This window comes from Varroa jacobsoni, unplaced genomic scaffold (genome assembly GCF_002532875.2).
Source record: "Varroa jacobsoni isolate VJ856 unplaced genomic scaffold, vjacob_1.0 scaffold_885, whole genome shotgun sequence".
Taxonomy (NCBI): Eukaryota; Metazoa; Arthropoda; class Arachnida; order Mesostigmata; family Varroidae; genus Varroa; species Varroa jacobsoni.
In genome coordinates this window covers 47,188-65,883 of record NW_019213787.1, presented here as the reverse complement: position 1 = coordinate 65,883, position 18,696 = coordinate 47,188, and the positions used below count along the sequence as shown (strand labels likewise).

Here is an 18,696-nt window from a genome sequence, read left to right as displayed (position 1 = left end):
AACAAGTGCGTTACCCCTTTAAAACTGTTTAAAAAATCCAATTTTCGAAAGAGCTGAAAGTAGATTCGACCCGATCACTACACTAATTGCTCATTAGCTAGCAGTCTTTATGTTCATCAAGGAACCTTACACAGTGGCTGGGCGAGGTCGAACGTAGAACCAGCGCGACACCCTGGTAGACGACAAATGGTTCTCTCGAACGTTGTCTCCCTGTGAGAGCTACTGGAAATTATAGAATCGTTCTCCTAATATTTTCCGGGCGAGGGCTGACGATTATAAATACCAAGTAAGAGCCGTATTGAGAACAGAAATCATCAGGCCTTTCATCTCCTAGCCACTAGGACACTGGAATCATCCGCCGACCAAAAGGAAATGCGATTGCAAATGTGTTCGCCGTTGGGTCGAACTATTCTCTCGCCCCTTCTTCTAGTTACGGTAGATTCCAACGGAGGATCGTAGTTATTTAGTGGGTGCTGGATCCTGCTCCTGCGCTGCAAGCTGTCTGTAGTGGTGGCGCTGCGACGATTCATGAAAACCTATAGGGAGTTTTATGAAAATTCAACAACATGTCACAGGTTAGTGCAGAGAGGGCAAACGCTTGTACGCAGATGCGTCAAGTAATGGCGCTGCTCGATTTCACAACATGTCCTTGGAGAAATTCGCTGGTTGGCATTGACAAAATAACACTTGCTATTGCGAAATGAAAAACATTGTGGATTCGGCCTGCTTGCCAAATCAAAATGTTACAGGTGCCCATTAAAATTCACTTTGCATTATTTATATACTGAACAATGAAACGATCTCGAACAAAATATAAAAGTTCAATGTTAGATATTATATTTGGATTTCAATGAACAACGCGAATGCTAGTTCTGTGAAATAAATAAGTGATGCAATAAAGTACATCGTGAACCTAAAGTCTTTCTATGGAAAGCAAATCAGAAAATTTTAACCTGTACTTGCATATTAGAAATTCATGTTTCTATACCTGCTTTTCGATGAGCGTATGGGGCTGTAACAAATGCCAGATACCGCGAATATGAAAGCAGTTTATTTGTAATCATGAACCAAAACATGTTTGTTGAACGGAGGTCCTGTAGATATTTCGATGGTCTATACATTTTCCACCTATAGTAGACAAAAACATTTCGAATGGCCAACGAGATGTAGCCTTTTTAAATTTATTTTAATTCATAGTGATGCATCCCACTAGGGGCCATTACTGAGAAAGATTTATTTTTGTTTATTCGCGTCTCAATCGAGACAGCAAGAACAAAATGAAATAATGTGCAGAGTGCTCCGTTGCATTCATGTGCCTTCTTTAATTGATTAGGTCAAAGTTGAAGAGTTCTGTGATGATTTTTCGAAGCAAAGATGGGTATTTATTTTAAACTGCCGATTAATTGGGTTCGATACTTTTTGGATTCGCTGGATCGTCATAATGTGATCTGTCATATGTTACGTTGTATGTGAGTGTACGTGGGCTATAGTCTTTAGAATACGCGTCTATACACCTAATACCTTAATGTCAATGACTTGTAGGTCGTCGCCTGCCTCCATGAGGTAATGAACCTTCCGTTCCCTCATACTTATCGATGAGGCGCGTAGTAGCCGACTGCCATACCGCCTCTCGGAATTGGCACAGCGGCAAAGTCAACGTCTGGATCTGCTTTTTAGTAAACTGCGAAATTTAGCCCGATTCAATTCTGCAACACATGTTGTATGTCTATTGCCATCTTTGAATGGTTGTTAGTTTACTCCTCTGCAAAGACGACCAGTTAGAGGTTATTTCACATAGTTAATACGCGAGCTGCTCAGTGGGTTCAAACAACTAAGCCGAGCCTTTTTCGTTAATGATCTGTAGACATTCAAACGGCGTTTGTGTGCATCTGCATAACTGACAGCACTTCTCTTATCATCTCTGTGTCAACAGAACTGAAGCCGTACTCTATTGAGCACCGTTCGTAAGAGGCAACTAGCAGTAGCGGTCTGTTTCTGAAACTCTGCACTGTAGAGAGATAGATAGCCGAGCTAGTTTCTGTGTTAAGTAGAGTAGGGAGATATGAATATGATTTGCAAACAAAGAACTTGTGGTTAGACGCATAAAAGGCTGTTGTTTGATATCCGAAGTTATCCTAGCAAAAATTCGGATCTTTGCAATCTTTGCTTATCACTGTTAGTTAATAAGATGTTAATTGTTTCTCGACTCACAGGTTCAGCTTGGGCAAAATTGTCGGAATCTTATAGCACTTACTAAGCTTGGCGTATGTTCGAAAGTGGCTATGATTTCTGGTGATCTCCTATGAGTGGTATAAACATGTCAAGAGACACCATTGAATAATTTATAGTGTATGCAAAGGGCCTTGGAAAAACCACATGGCCATCGCGATGCTTGTGCGTCTCGTCCCTTATATGCCTGCCCGCAACAAAAAGAAATAGGTATAATAAAATTTTTCTTTGGAATAACGATGGATTGTTTTTTTAGTTTGAAGCAGAAAAAACTCCAAAGAATGGTTTCAAGGATCCTTATAAGGAACAGATTGACGTCCTTATGCCAGGCCTTGAAGACGAATGGAAAAATCAGGCCAAGCGAAATAACAAGATGACGGAAGAGATTCGAACGCTTCTATCTATTTCGGATAACCCATATATTGTATGTTTGGATGCCATGCAATGTTGCTGGGAATTCTCGAAGAGTCGGGCTGGACAAACGCTATGTCATCAATTTCTTCAGGCAAGTATATAGTGTATATTATAATCTCAACTATACTTTAACTTTTAGCATAATAGTGATTGTTTTGTATAGTCCGCACCGTGTAGTAGAGGCGAATATAATCCACACTATACTTCGTCATTGTACTAATAGGTATGGCCAATGCTAACTATGTATGGCTTGATCGAATTTTTCCTAAAGTATCATATCACTACACGTCAGAGCCATGTGCAAAGATTTTGCTTATGGATCATTACCCATCTATGAACCCAAAAATGACGCTGTCACCTAGTTCACATCTTTTGCACAACGAGCCGCCATACACAAAAACGGGAGGCGTATGTGCGGCGTCAAACAGTATCTCATCTACACGAAATAAATGTTGTGCTCACAAGTGTAGATCTTACCATACCAACAATGGTGAACGTTCGTGGTAGCTTAGAATATTGTCCCATAAGATTCAATAAAATTAAGTAGCACATATCTTACAATAGCTTGGTATCATGTCGCACGCAATTTGAATCATTTATTAAGTCGTATTAATTAAATACCGGAGAGTCCTTTAACAAGTGATGACACATAAGTTTGAAACCATCAAGTTAAGAGGTAGGGTAGCCTCGTTAGAATTTCAATGCATGTTAGTTGAGGCAATTCTCTTGCGGCCATGACTTTGTAATAATTTAAATAAATCAATGCATGTCAGGTATGTACCTTAGATACTTAGCACCATGCATAGATTTAGTTCTTACGGAAGACGTTACGGAGACCCTGACATTTTCAACTCTCATAGATATTTGTGTTTTTATATTAACAACAATAACAAGTGTATTTGGCAAGTTCTTGTCAGAGGTAAACTTAAAATAATGCTCTCTTCGATTTTTATACACTATCTATACAGGTAATATTAGAGCTCCGTCAAGTAAACGATCCATCTGTAAGTGTCGATAAACTGACGGACGAGGTCAAAATGACGGCACTTGATACGATCATCAAACAGGCAAATCAGTCACTGGTTGATCTCACTTGCAAAACATTCTTGATCGATCGATCATGTGCAACAATATTTCGGCCTGTTGTGACGGACCTAATTGCCAAAAAATTCTTTGTTGAGGTAAGTGAATGGAGATTAGGTAGCTTGCTACGTTTTACGTATGAAAGAAGTGCCGAAAATTACGAGTGTCGCTTTAAGGTTGTAAAGCAATCCCGAGGCAGTCGGCTGATAACATAAAATTTGAAACATAATGGCAAGAATTGCATTTTGTAATATGTGCCACATTCAAGAGGCATCTATCACAGTCTGAAACGACTACACCGGATACGGATGAGTTTATGATATCCTATACAGAATGATGTGAATAGAAATTGGGATTCCAAGTATTAATGAAATCGGGTACGGGCTTTTATATAAACTAGCACGTAATACAGCATCACATAAGTTCCAGTAAAAGCTCTAAAATGAGAAGGAAACCGGTACGTAGAAACTGTTTGGTTTGCAGGTGTAACATCCGTAGAGCTTTAACCTTTCAGTGATTCGATATTAGCCTTTGATCTGCTTTGGCATAACCCTACTTTTCGTTCTCCATCGCCGGTATCTGCAACTGACAGCCATATGGATATGTCTGGCTCTGAAAAGCTTTTGTAATTGAGCACAAAGTTGACAGTCTAATGTTTATGTTTTTGTTTTATAATTAACAGGCGGCAAGCGTAGTGAATCAGTTAGGGTTGCGCGAAGAGTTTGTTGAAGGTTTGGCTATACCATTACTTCTGCTGGACAAAATTCCATTGCTCGAAGCATGCCTTGAGGGAGTGCCTGAAGTACAGAAGGCTGTCATTCGGGGATTCGATGATGTTTTTGAGGATTCGAATAAAATGCAGGGAATAATTAAAAAGTAAGTGATATTATTATTCTTGTTATTATTATTAATGAGCGTTAAAAATGTATTCATCAATTTCAAATACATATATCCCAATTTCGTACAATATTCTGTCACTTACTTAGATTCTCGTTTTGACTTTTTCAAGACTTACTCTCAAGACGGATAAAAAGGGAGACCAACATTTATGGAAGATGATGTCTAAACTGATGACTCGGCTATTGAAAAAGTATGGACTGCCAGCTGATCTATGCCCACGTCTACAGCTTAGCCGAAATAGAATTACCCTTCGTTACATGCTGCATAAAAAGTATCGCGATCGAGACGTTGCCGAGTCCTCGTGGCGCGAAATGGTTTACGATCAGGTCGGTCAAATGGCCACTTGTACAAAGTACAAGCAGGGACGTTGTGCTAAGTGCCCCTTTATTTGATGGTGCTATGTTACTTTATCGTCGTTTAAGTTAAGTTACCCAAATAATCGATAAGGTGATGATTATCCAGATTTATGCACTTATATTCTTAACAAATTATTTGATTCAAACCTCAGTATGATGACGTTGTTACTGAGAACGTTAATTCGACGTGTATTCGTGGTGCCCGGAGTATACCCAGTGAATGGCGAACATAATTATCTCCTTTGCCATAGCTTGTTTTTGCCATAATTTGTTGATTCAAAGCTACACATTTTTTTGCCATAATTTGTTGATTCAAAGCTAACATGTGTCTCGTTGGCCTACAGGTGTCCAATTTCCGCGTACTTCACACTGAACTTATGCGCGAACTGGTGAACTACGACGATCTGAAGACCGCTCACTTCTTCGCTCTGAAACTTGGCCTACCTCGGAACCTCTATCCGGGCAGATTGCATGAATACGTCAGATCGTTACCACCCGGAGCTCCGTCTCCGCTGGAAGAAAACGAGTCTGTGAACAATAATTATCGTAATAACGATGAGCGTGCCGGAAACTATCTGCAACTCACCCTGGGATCGGATCAGGTGAGGACAAAGAGGTTTTGTGGGAGAGACAACACAATAAAAAAATAATTAAATTACATATTGAGTTTGTTATGTGTCGCAGTTGCGTTAAAAAATAATGATTAGCCAGGTATATCTGAGCATCCCACGCTAACCATTGCACTTACGTAACTATTGTATTTCATCTTTATGCAGATCAATATGGTGCAAACAAGAGACGAATTTTTGTCAGCTGTAAAAATGCTTTCTGAAGCGCCCTTGATCGGTGTCGATGCCGAATGGAAACCTGCGATGGGTTTTATGCAACAAACACGACTTTCACTGCTTCAAATGGCGACTCACGAAAGAGCGCTTCTGTTCGACGTATTGGCGCTGGTCGATGTCATCTCGAAAGAAGATTGGGAGACGTTCTTCCGAAGTGTTTTCGAGAATTCAGATGTCACCATACTTGGTTATGGACTCGCTGAGGATATTATCAAGCTCGAGCGATTAACGACAGTACAGATCGAGAGTCGAAACCTGGTTGATCTTCATTTGGTGCAAGCAGCGCTCATGATCTCGCGGTCTGATCTGATGACACCTAAGGTACCACCGCCACGATCAGGAGCGCCACAGGTATTTTTACGCTAACGCTAAATATTGGCTATGAAAACAAGTTGAAAAAGTTATAGATGAAACCTGTTTTTTGTCGATCCTATACTTAAAATTGGGCGCAACGTTTGAATCAGATGAATATGTCGCTTTACCGAATGCGTACCTTTGACCGTTGACTTTTTATAGCCAAACAACGTTCTAAATTATTTCAATGATGGGTGTACTTTTTAGCATCAACTTGCAATGTTTGGGTTTTCTGTGCTTTACAAGTGAACACCGCAAAACGTCGAAAACCCAAACATGCGTCGTATTCTTTTTAATCTATTGGCTTTTCAGGCGCAGAATACAGGACTCAGTAGACTAACCCAGACTTTGTTGGGCTATCCTCTCGACAAGGCCGAACAATGCAGCGATTGGGAAAACCGACCGCTTCGAACAACGCAGATCAACTATGCAGGTACTCATATAGCACGTAATAATGTCCGTTAATATTTCCGCTAAATAGTCTCGAAACGGTATTATGTAGTAATAAAAGTAATGTAGAACTGATAAGTCATTTAAATACTATTTTTGCTCAATCGTCAAAAGACATTGGCATTTCGTGTTTTCGAGTCCGTATTATTTAAATACGTGTTTTTCTATTTGGACGAATTTCGGACAGCGTTAGATGCGCATTGTCTCCTTATGTGCTGGGACGAGCTGGCGAATCGCTGTCGGCCGGAGAATCTGGCAGAGGTCGTGCAGCAAGCTTTGAAAGAACGTGAACAACCCGAGAATCAGGCAGATGGAAATCAACATTCCCCGCCAAAACAGAGCGCGAACGGACATTATCACCAGGATAACCAACGGCACCATCAAGGTACATAATTCATAACAATACTATAATTGATATAAAAAGGTAAACGCACACACGTGTATTTAGTTTTGTTTGTAGGTAAAAAATCGATCTTTCTACGGACAGGCTGCACAGATTTGGCTTTGTTTACGCAGCAGTTAAGAATAAGGGTACCTTTACCCTAAGCGTAGTCCGTGCACCAGAATCAAAAAAGGGTATACACCAAAAAACCGTCTGAAAGGTGGCAGGTTGCCATTTCGCCTGCTTTGCTTTCGTTAATCCCCTGTATGTGCGCCCTAGCTAGTTTAATCGAGGTTAAATTCTGTTTGCATCTTCGACTCCGTGTCGCATTTATTATGTTTTCTTCTATAATGCGTAGCTGCACATACAGATAGTCGCGGTGCGGGAGCTTTTCGAGGCAGGTCTCGAGGTATAGGCGCCAGACCTGCTGCTCATGCTGCATCTCGTTCTAGGTCGTATCATCATAATCAGTTCCCTTTAGTGGCCAGTCTCGGTGTGGGTTACACGGAACACTCCGCAACAGCCTTTCAACAAGGTGAGAACGGAAATGGGGCCCCACCATGGAGACAAGGCGGTTCTGGGGGATCGACTGCTAAAAATGGAAATTGGCGAAATAACAGACACTCACAGCAGCAGCAGCAGCAGCAGCAGCAGCAACAACAACAGCAAAAACAGAATCAACAAAATCAACCGCAGTATCGCATCGGAGGCAGTCAGGATTGGCGGAACGGAGGCAGTCAGGATTGGCGAAATGGCATCCAGGAAAATAGAAGGTACCCGTCGTTAGCTGGTGGGAGCGGCTACGGAGCAGCTCCAATGGACTATAGCGATGAAGTTGGCGGTCAACAGGTGAGATGACAGTGAACTAAGCAGTGATTGCTTCAAAGAAGAGCGAATTCGATTAGGTTGAGCGCCATCGCGTCTAAAAAAAATATTAAACAAAGTTAACCTGAGATTTTGCTAAACAAACTAGGTCTCCTGTGGACCCTTAAGAAATTTTGCATTGCATATTTTCAAGTATTATGTCGTTCCTATGGTTACGTTCTCTATATTGAACAGTAATGCTGATAATTATTATTTCGTCGACCTTATTTGTCGATTTCAGGTATGTCGACCTTATTACGGCAATCAGCATCTGGCGCACCAACAGCATCAGCAACACCAACGTTATCAATACACCAACGATGCTGGAGCCAGCTCTGGACAGTACAACGCACACAAATCAGGTAGCGACCGCACTCGGAAAAGTAGCCGTAGGCAAAAAACCTACAAATAACCAACAGTCAACTGAAACTCACTGGTAAACACGCCATGCAGAACAAATCGTTTCTTTAAAAATAACCACGACAACAAAAATTATATCGTATATTCTATAACAATGACCAACTAAGGAATGAACAGACGAAGAAATAAAATCATAAATTAACAACAGCCACAAACAGGGTGCCGCTGGCCTCGATGAAACCGCACCGATTTTCCCCATAAGATGAAGGTATGAGGTTGCGGTAAGAGTCAGCCGGAAAATGAACGCGTTTTTTTTGCTTCATTTTTGAGAATCTGTTTCAAGTACAATAGCCATAAGAACCGCAAAAAATGTAACAAAGGCATATAACATGAAGTGAGCCAGCATAATGTTATTATTATTATTGCTATAATTACTAAGCAGAAGCTAATCGATCAAGAACCTGAACTCTTCAATAATACAACTTGCCTGAACGTGCAAAGTTGACAAAGCTTGTTTGACAAAAAGACGACCCGCTTATCTATGGTCTAAGGTAGAAGAACAAGAGCGATGATGCTACTCCAAACTGGTGACATTTCAGGGGACTTAGGGTTATTAGTGTATACTATACATAAACATATATATATAGCTGCACTGCAAGTGTGATGTAGTGAACTGGATTAGTGGATGTGGCAAGCATTGATTGACTGAAGGCTATCTACTATACCACATTACGTATATGAACACATTCAGCTGATAAATTTACACAGGATCATTTTCTCGATGTCATTTGTGTGTGTGTGTCTGAGTGCAACGTGATCGTGACTTTTTCTGCCTACTTTTGGCGTGATCATGAAAAAAATTTGAGCACATAATAAAAACAAACAATACAAGCTGGTAAATATTCGTGTCAAATTCAAGCCGAATATCTCGTACAATCCAGCAGAGGGTGGATTGAGGGACTTGCTTTCCGCTGTTGTGTGTGGAAGGTTCCTAGAAGCAAATGTCACTGACTGATTTGAGTGACTGACAAGTGGCTGGTAGAATCACTTTTTTTTGGGTCGAAAGTATGCGTTCGTTGCGCTCATACGTCCAGTCGGACTTATTAAGGGCGTATTGATTCCTACTATCTCTGAGACATTTGCCGTAAATGAATCCTTCTTTTCAAGTTGCACATATAAATGTATGTAGAGTTACGTGTAATCTATGCCATTTGATTCCGTTACACATTAATGGGAGATGGAGAAATAAAACAAAGAAAAAATGTTTCATTCTTGTGAATAAGAATGACTATCTGTTCTGTGCTTTTCGCCGATCTCCGCATGTCTTGGTCATCCGAGTAGCGACAACCAGTTTCATAGCTACTCAATAACGTTACTATGTGTTTTGTACAATATGAATACAGATATATATGCTCTCGTGACGTTATAGCAAGTTTATAGATTCATATGGTTATGGTATGATATACAGAAATGTTATGTGGTGAGCGTTGATTGTGATGGTAAGCTCTGCTGGTGCAAAACATATATATCATTTGGAGGATCTATTTGGTGGACTTGTCTAAAATAGCAGTCGAAGGGATTAGAAAAAGTCATTCTAAAAGCGTATCTTATTTAGTAGGGCAGGATGCCCATTGTGATTTATGTAAATTCGTTGTGTTGCTGACATATTTTTGGTGATATTAGTTCTCGGGGCAGTGGCAAGATCTCACCTTTCACTTTGCGAATTATTACGCGTGCATGTGTCTGATCTTTAGGTCTCTGTAGATATTAACAAACGTCGTGGTCTGTAGTCAGCTTCGTTAAAATAGCGTTGCACGTCGCAAGAATGTCCTTCCTCTATGGCACTTTTTTTGCTGCAATATTTTAGCATGGATTAACACTCACACAGAGAAATCTTGTTTGGTTAACAATAGACGGCCGTAGCGGTACAACATCGACGTGTAACAACGCACCATATTATGCGTTTTGTCCCCTAAGTGTATCAGACTGATCGAATTCTGATTGACAGGAATTTCTCAACAGCATTGGTTAGCGTAGTGGTAACTGTGAATTACTATATATCTAAAAATAAAGTTTTTTACTAATATGATCAGTCATATTTTCATGCTAAGCGCGTCATTAAGGCGAAACAGGATGAGGCATACTCGCTCATAGTGTACGTGTCATATATAACTACTGATGATGATGGAGGTGGAGTAAACTACCATATACTAGGCCATTTCATAAGTATCTGGATTAAAAAAGAAGATAAATATCTGCTAAAACCATTTGTAAATGTTTGTCTCGCACCTACTTGGGAGCATGAAAGCTGCCCCTGCAGTATGTTGCGAAAGTGACAACCAGGGATAACAAAATAAGCGTCCGAAGCGCTTATCGCTTCAGTATCGTTGTTATATCCTTTTTAAAAAAATGATAAATCTTGGGGTATAAAATGCGAAGTGGTCACTGAAGGCCAGCTATAGATAACAGGGTGACTTTTCAAATCTCAACTATTTCAGCTTACACATTATTGTCTTTTCTGTTGTGTGAAAATAGGACTTTTGCCTTTATTATCTCGAGCCTTGCATCAGGTAGCCAATTTTTGGTAAAGAAAGTACGTAGTAAGATAAATAGTCAACCAGGGTCAAAAGTGGCTGGCGATTTTTCGGTGACGTATCTAAATCTGGGTCTAAAATTCAGACGAAAATTGGCAACTGCGGCACCTATTTATGCGCCTATGTATATATAATTCGAAGAGAAAGAAATTTTTCACCATTGGTAAGAGATGAGGTCTCACATATTGTACAAGCTTACTGGCGGTGAGAACCATTTCATATTGTGCTTGACCCATTTTCTGGAATGATAACTGTATTTGGTCTCCTTGAAGATGGCGCATCTTCAGTTGTGATAAGACATCGTCTAAACTTGATGATTTAGTTATAGAAGATTATCAACGATGCAGCAGAAGCTACCTTAAAGTGCAGTCAGGCCAGATTTCATCAATGGAACTTTTCAAACGCTATTTTTTAACAAGAGTAAACATCTTGCTGAGCTACTGCCCCAATACACCATACCCATACATCTGCACCAGCTGACAGAACGGAATTTGTTGTATGTTTAACTTACCGGAGGAGGGTCCTTTCCAACAGAGAATTAATTACTTATTAATACTAATATAGGCCTGTATTTGTGACCCGCCCCTTGTGACCTGTGTCTACCCAACTTTTTATTAGACCTGAAACTGAGACATGTACAAACTATCGTTTTCATGACGTATTCGAGCGTGAACGTATTGAGAGCATGCGTGGCAGAATCACTTGTGAGTGTGTTACAACAGAGGAACGACATTCCTCGTTCTATTAACTTACTTCTATATTACCATACAAGAACAGCGCGAAACACGGGAACAAGAGCGCTAACTGATAAAACGTGCGGTATAACCGAGCTTTGACAGACTTTTGAGACGAATTCGAACATAGGAAAAAACTCTGGAATAATCAAATGCGTTTTGCATCTATCCAAGGTTACAATCCAAGGTAATATCAGATCGAGAAGCAAATATCACAAAGACAGTTCGACACTAATGTATTCAGTTATATGGAAAAGTTTTTTTAGGTTCTGCGGATTACTGGTATCTTCACTTAGTAAAAAGAAAACATCAACCTGATTTCAGCTCGTTGTGTGCGCGCCGGTTCTTTTCACAGTTGAAGCGGCTGGGGAGCTGCGATTTATACTGTACTTGGGCATTCACGACCTACAGTATCTATGTATACCACAAACTGCCGTGCCAAAAAAACACATGGTAAATATTTTTTTTCATCAACACTGTTATAATGATTATAGTATCTGAAAAGAAAAGCGATATTATATATATACAATTAAATCCTGTATAAAACACAGCACGAAAATGCGTCAGATAAACTTATTTTAATCATTGTTTTGCCATTCTCAAATAAATATTATGGCGTGCATAAATATGGAGCGATTTTCATTGGTTTTTCGCATTTCGGGAAGGGGGTTTGCAGAAGCCAGAAATGCGAGAACGCCATTCGTCGGCAAGCTGAAGGCACATTTGATCTATTTAGATTTTATAGATGTTACAATTTCCGAGATATCGATACTTTTTGCCTTCAAAATGGCGCCTGAAATCCACCTTAAAAAGAGCACCAAAGATTAGTAAAAAATCTTGCACCTTATGGTTTAAGTTGCGCAAACTCTATAAAATAAAAGGGTTTAAACTCTTCTTCCTTCTAAATTTCATCGTTCTCGAGATAAATAGGGCAAATCAGTCGAAAAATTTCCTTAAATTTCCCTCTCTCCTTCTACACATATATATGTTAAGTGATACTGAATCAAGATTTCTATTGCCTGGTACTTGTAAGAGAACCAGTTTCTGTTTATCAATGCATTGGAAATTTGTTAATTAGCCGGCTAGATATTCAATTAAATTTTTACGCAATTTATGCTAGTTTGGTACGATCTAAAAATACACTGAGGCTCCAGTCTATCCGTTCGCTACAATATAATCTCATTATCGATACGTTGACCCATTTATAATTAACATCTATTAATTATTGCCATTTTTAGCTAACGGAAACGACAACAAAAACATGCAAAAATCATCTGAATGCGTACAAATTGGACAGAAACAAAGGAAATATATATGATGTATAAGAACTACGTGACGAGTGACTTGTATGAAACTTCCAACAATGGACAAATAATGTTATAGGAATTGTAGAAACAAGCGTGTCATTATTATTATTACTATCCTTATTATGGCTAAAGTATGTGCGCGTATTTATATATAATATGTACAAGTTTTCTGAAATTGTCCATTATTTAAAAGTAGGTAAAGAGAGAAAGCAAAAGAGAGATCAGCTTATCTTTTGATGACATTGTTTTTTTACTCAATGTCGATTGCCACGATTCCATGTTTCGTTTTCTGTGCTCTTAGAATAACCTAGAGTTTTAACATTAGCAGTATTTAATTCGTTGGTTTTTCGGGATTCGCTGTTTTTTATTGCGACTGTACAGACATAATAATACTTAAAGATATTAACGACAACTCACAGTAATTTTTTTCCTGTTCTCTTTCCTATATTAATTTATTTTTTATTGTTAACTATTAGTATTAAATGGTGCGCGAACGGAAATAGTACGTTGAATTTTATCGGTGATGCTGCCTACAGCGTGTATGATTCCATTGTAGCTGCTGAATACTGTATGTCTTCATCGGCGCGCTAAGGCTTGGTTGTCTCTCAGATATTGTCTCGATTTAAAATGATTTCCAGTGGACGACTCATAGCCAAACATCTATTAGTGTATGACCTGGTCTCCTTGATGTCTTTTGCTTTAAGCATTATCGTCATCATATAAATTTTAATATATATGTCCTCTGGAAGGCAGCATGGGTTTTCCAATGATAATATTTAAAATTTGGATAGTATACATAAATAATTAATAATGAATAAACGGTATTTTGCTCCAAAAATGTACCCATTATTGTAGCGCAATCACAGCATTACTTTGAGACTAACATTCGATAATTTCTTTATTTACTAAAGCAAACAAATGATTTTAGTTGTTTTTTACTATTTGTTAAGAGCGACTAGGAAGCTATTATACTATATAGTAACAACAATGTTATAAAGAAATTCTGCAAAACGTGTTTAAACGATAAGCATGAACTTTGTAAAAGTCTTCTCGTGTCCAAGACCCAGCAACGGATAGAAAAGCATAGTGGATGAAGACTGCATTTAATTCAATGTTTGAACTCCGATGAAGTGATTACAGACAGGGAAGCATTCCCTAATCCTCAGACCAATGACACATACAAACAGACAACAAAATGGCACAAAAAGATAACATTACCGCTTACGGCGTGTACTGGTTATGCTTTGGCAAGGCAATTGTATGCTGTATCGCAGAGGCATATGATAACGACCTTGTGCAATACCAGGCGAAAACGCGCTTTAGGTCAAGAACAAGCATTGCTTTCGAGAAGAACTTTTTCGTAGCCATGCTTGCTGCCCGACGACCAGACTGCGACAGTTTTCGCTTCAAACATCGCCGTACCATCTTGTCATCTAATGTAACCATATATACAACTATTACTAATATTCATACGACGACTTCTATTATTACTTTATTATTATTTAGGGCGAGGCCAATCGAGGGGCCGACTGGCGGGGAATTGATTGATATTGGTTCAATTTAGCTGTTTATATTATAATAGGTAGGTGACGAGTAATGACGATGTCCATTATGTGGTAACAACTCCTATATAGTTAAATACATTATATATGGTTCGAGTTCGAAATAACGTGGGAGAGAAATAAGTATATATGAATGAAATTTACAATAATAAATGAGAAACACATGATGATGCAAGGACGTGCGGGTCGGAACAGAACCGATTGTGGTGTCATTATATTAGAACCATGCCATGGTGATACAAGTGTGCAGGATCCGTGTACTATGGCCAGATGATCGATACATAATTGATTGATTGACAAATAAAGACAAAAGCTTTGTCGCATAGTTACTATCGTTTAAGGAAATAGTCAACTGTGTTCGTTCGTGTTGTGTCTTTGTATTGACTTATATGCGTAGTTCGAATACATAAAGGATTTGCCAGATAGCAACAAACGATCCAATTGTCCGGTAGCCAAAGATTTATCGTTAACTTATTGGGATACAATAGAAAACTTTGTAATATATTAGTTTAAGCAATGCGCTATCAGTGTAAATCTTAATTTAGCCATAAAGCTCATAATGATAAAATTTTCAAATCAACTGAGCGGCGGTAACTTGGTCGCTGCGGGCGGCCGATTGCATTGCGTTTTGCGGATTTAAGTTACTAAAAACAGCACAACGTATTCGTATTCAGATTTGTGGATGCCTGTTTTCCGTGCTCTTTTAACCCATTTGCATATGTTTAATACTCTACTTGTTCACAATATTTTCTTAATCTATCATTCTATTGGCCTACCGCCCTTGTCCCCAAAGCCATTTTTGTTTTTTCGATAAAACCTTGAGTTCATTTAATGATATCTATTGACAGTATACTGCCACAATACCACTTGCTATAACCTGTTGGATCGGCATTCTCCAATTACAACGCTTGCTGACCAAAAAATCATACACATGCTTTAACTATATTGTAATTTCAGTTCGATCCGACAGATAACTCAAGTCCTGTTCGCCTATTTGAATTTGCCAAATAGCCTCAATTGAGTTTTGGCCGAGTTAGTTTGCTTATTGCTTCATTGATTTTACTAGTATACGATGTAGCGAGATTTGTTTTATGCTTCTGTTGTTCTGTTTGTTTCTCTCAGTTTCTGATTTTTCTCACCATTTTTTTTTTTCGCAGGAAACTTGGAGTGTCGCCACTTTATACGTCTAAGTAGGAGGAACTAGCATCGTCTCTCAAGGAGTCTAGTAAGAGCGGCCCTTGAACTAATCCAGAAGGGATAATCGAATGTCGTCCTTTTTGATGTTTTGGTAACAGAAGCAAATTGGTGTAGATCAGATAGGGGTCAGCATCTTATTACCTTCGTTTAACGAGTACGCGTACGAAGTGTCCGAGCTCGAGCTGATCAGATCAGGCTGCCAGATTTAGCACAAGACAGGCTTAATCAAACATATGTGTAACTGTTTAAGTAGGCATAATCAAAGTACTAATTAAGGATGTGGAAAACAAGTAAGTTAATTTATTCGTACTAGGATGGTTTAGAAGTTCCAGTGTTTATGGGCGACTGAATCGCTTCTCCATTTAGTATATACGACATAATTATTATAATTTGGGATAGATTTTCGCTCCCCTTCTTGATTCTGCTAGACTAAGACACAAGGATGTGAGGGATAAACTGGAAATCGTTTTTACTTTTCACCTCTGTTAAATGCTCTGATTAAGGTTCAGCATTTTTGGTGTTAACGAAAATTGTAGCAAACTTTATTTTCATAGACATGATTATGTAGAGTGTTGCGGACAACACTGCATACCGCAATACACTTCCCCATTACAAAAAAAACCATGGTCCCCTCTACGAACTTCCACGAGAAAAACGACAAATAGCGTGTACGGCGTAGACATTTGATTCGTTTTTTTTTGGTTCTGAACAGTGTCTCACTTTGCCTACCCTCGGATGTTTTCAAGTGGCTATCAGCATCCACCAAAGGTACATACAAAACCAGGTTGGATCGCTTCGCTAAACACAATTTCAAGAAGCTGTGATATACTGTGCAAGAATGGACTACTTCGTTCGATGAGTGTGGGAGTCTTCTAGTGTCCGTAACGAGATATTATTTGACCGGTACTATTATAAATAAATAAATAAATAAACTGATGGTATTCTATTCGATTTTATGCCGATGCAAGGTTCTGCGGTTATGCATCTTCGAGGATAAGGAGGTGTTTGAAAATGAAACGAAAACGTGCGACCGAAAGTTGTGATGGCCTAAATTGACTGAACACGTTGTTCTCAGTATTTAGATTGTGTTTGTTTGTTTGACTCTGTCCCGTGTTGATGAAATTATTGTTAAGTCTAACTAGTTAATCTGTGACCAATATGATTTATATGACAATGAACTTGCCCCGGAAAGTTTTAGCCGTTGGGCATAGCCGATTGTGCGGATCTGCTATGTTAATACTGTGCTAAATTTTGTAGAAAGGATACATGTTGGTTTTTGTTACTGTGTTTCGAAGCAAGAGGTCACTGTTATGATTGCGTTGTGTACATTGAATTCGGTTAACCGAGGTAAGATTTTGTTTTCAGAAACAACAACGTACACCATCCGTCGAAGAAATATATTATACGGCTTAGTTTGAGTAACGCACGGTCAGCGATGCCCGACAACTCTGACCAAGAATATATATAGGTATGGAGAAAAAGACTAGCGAAAAAATAATGTATGTGATTGGTCTGGTCAAAGTTTGTCGAATTCCAGACCTCAGAGTTCTAACGTTCGATCCAGCCGGAAAAAGGTAATAAAGCAATAAAGGCACAATAAATTTTATTGATAAGCAAAAAAGTAAGAAATCAGTGCGGGGAGGGTGGGATGAATCCTCTGACAGAGTTTGTTTGCGTATCCTTAATCAAAACGAATAGGGTGCGCGAAAGACTACGTGCAATTAAGAACGAAAACGTTCATTGCTTATAATTGATGAATGTTACTTAGAAGGACGATCGCTTTATAAATGAGTGATACGGATGAGCGGGACATGTAGGAATACGATCGCAGAGTGAAGCACGACATTACATTTATATATTAAGCATCATTAATAATAAAGTTGTAGTCTCCATCAACGTACGTAGTGTCGTCATTATTTTGAAGGATCTTGCTTTCAAAGCGTTTAGCACAAAAGCAGTTTTACTATAGCATTAGGAATAGTAGTCCGAATATATGCAGCATATTCAATTAGACGTTCTCTCGCCAAAACCTCGTTGTTTAGAAATGTGTCTTGTCCCAACTATAAAAGGATTCGGGTCAGCTTTTTTAGACAGACCCCTAATAAATCAAATTTAAGTCAAATGAGTGCAAAATAGATTGAAATTACATTCATTTGATTTACGCAAAGTGTTTGATGAAGGAATAAATTTTCTAATCGATGGAATCTGTCTTAGTTTCATCCTGGCAGTACTTTCTTCTAATTTTCAACTCTGGAATTGTTTAAATACTGCTGCGGAAGCCACAGTCTCCATTTGCATGTTTTTCCGTCGGCGTTAGTGATAGCTTTTATTCTCAGTATACTTATTAATCCACCCGTCCATCATATTTTGACCTAGGAACTTCCTTAGGCATAGGTAAAGCTTGCTGCACTCTTTTGAATAACGGTAATGACTTGTTGAAAAAAATCGGTTTCCAAAGTCTTACTGGACCATCATACATATTATAATTGCGTATTAAAGAAAATTACTGCTTTTTCCACGGACCAGATTACTAATGTGGTCTTAACTAGGCTTTGAGAACGCTGTGTCGCGTTCGCGAGAAGTCGCGTTATTGGCATAAATAAAATCATAGAATTAAGCTATACAGAACTTAGCTGGATAGTTGGCCTTCTATAGGTATGCCCGTGATGCTTCGGTGGGAGCGTATTCGCCTACAGAGCTTAGTAACTATTTGAGGTGATCTAAATTCGAAACCAAGCGTAGGGCCAAGGTTCTATTTGTACTGGAAGGCAACCGTCTAAAGTATGGTTTAGCTGTGACAGTAACGGACGTAAAAATTATTTCTTAAAAAACCTTATATCAATCAGCCGTAGGTCACTGTCTGAAATATTGTCTGACGCTGATTCCTGACGCAGAACAAGCATTTATTTAAAGGGTTTAAGGTGGAAGTGCAAATTTGGCTGTTAGTTGTCATATCTGACTTTTGTTATGGATCACGAATATCCATCTGCCTATTTAAGTTTTCAGAAAACGCGACAGGTGTAGTACCATCCACGACGATAATTATCGTGGCGCAATAAAAAAAA

General features: G+C 39.0%; 1 protein-coding gene across 10 annotated transcripts; it reads left to right on the top strand.

Moving 5' to 3' along the window:
- Window positions 1-132: 132 nt before the first annotated feature.
- LOC111264681 (exonuclease mut-7 homolog) lies at window positions 133-17,527 on the top strand. 10 transcript variants are annotated; one of them, XR_002682989.2, is made up of 14 exons: window positions 133-575; window positions 2,486-2,734; window positions 3,612-3,824; window positions 4,409-4,602; window positions 4,736-4,952; window positions 5,327-5,584; window positions 5,759-6,178; window positions 6,494-6,614; window positions 6,819-7,016; window positions 7,372-7,862; window positions 8,119-8,239; window positions 15,592-15,659; window positions 16,344-16,399; window positions 16,997-17,527. XR_002682989.2 is itself a non-coding variant. In XM_022840751.2 (13 exons), exons 1-12 carry the CDS (start codon window positions 567-569, stop codon window positions 15,636-15,638), a joined length of 2,538 nt encoding a protein of 845 aa, XP_022696486.1. In that variant the 5' UTR covers window positions 133-566; the 3' UTR covers window positions 15,639-15,659; window positions 16,344-17,527. The 10 variants fall into 10 exon arrangements, 2 of the variants coding, with proteins under 2 accessions (XP_022696486.1, XP_022696488.1); XR_002682987.2 differs by having other exon boundaries at window positions 15,592-15,921; XR_015312757.1 differs by having other exon boundaries at window positions 15,592-15,921; window positions 16,344-16,534.
- The last annotated feature ends 1,169 nt before the right edge of the window (window positions 17,528-18,696 follow it).

Excerpts from the sequence above, each read along its gene's own strand:
- LOC111264681 (XM_022840751.2), top strand. Across the intron at positions 4,603-4,735 it reads ATGCAGGGAATAATTAAAAA|ACTTACTCTCAAGACGGATA; the intron begins GTAAGTGATATT and ends GACTTTTTCAAG. Across the intron at positions 6,179-6,493 it reads CACGATCAGGAGCGCCACAG|GCGCAGAATACAGGACTCAG; the intron begins GTATTTTTACGC and ends TTGGCTTTTCAG.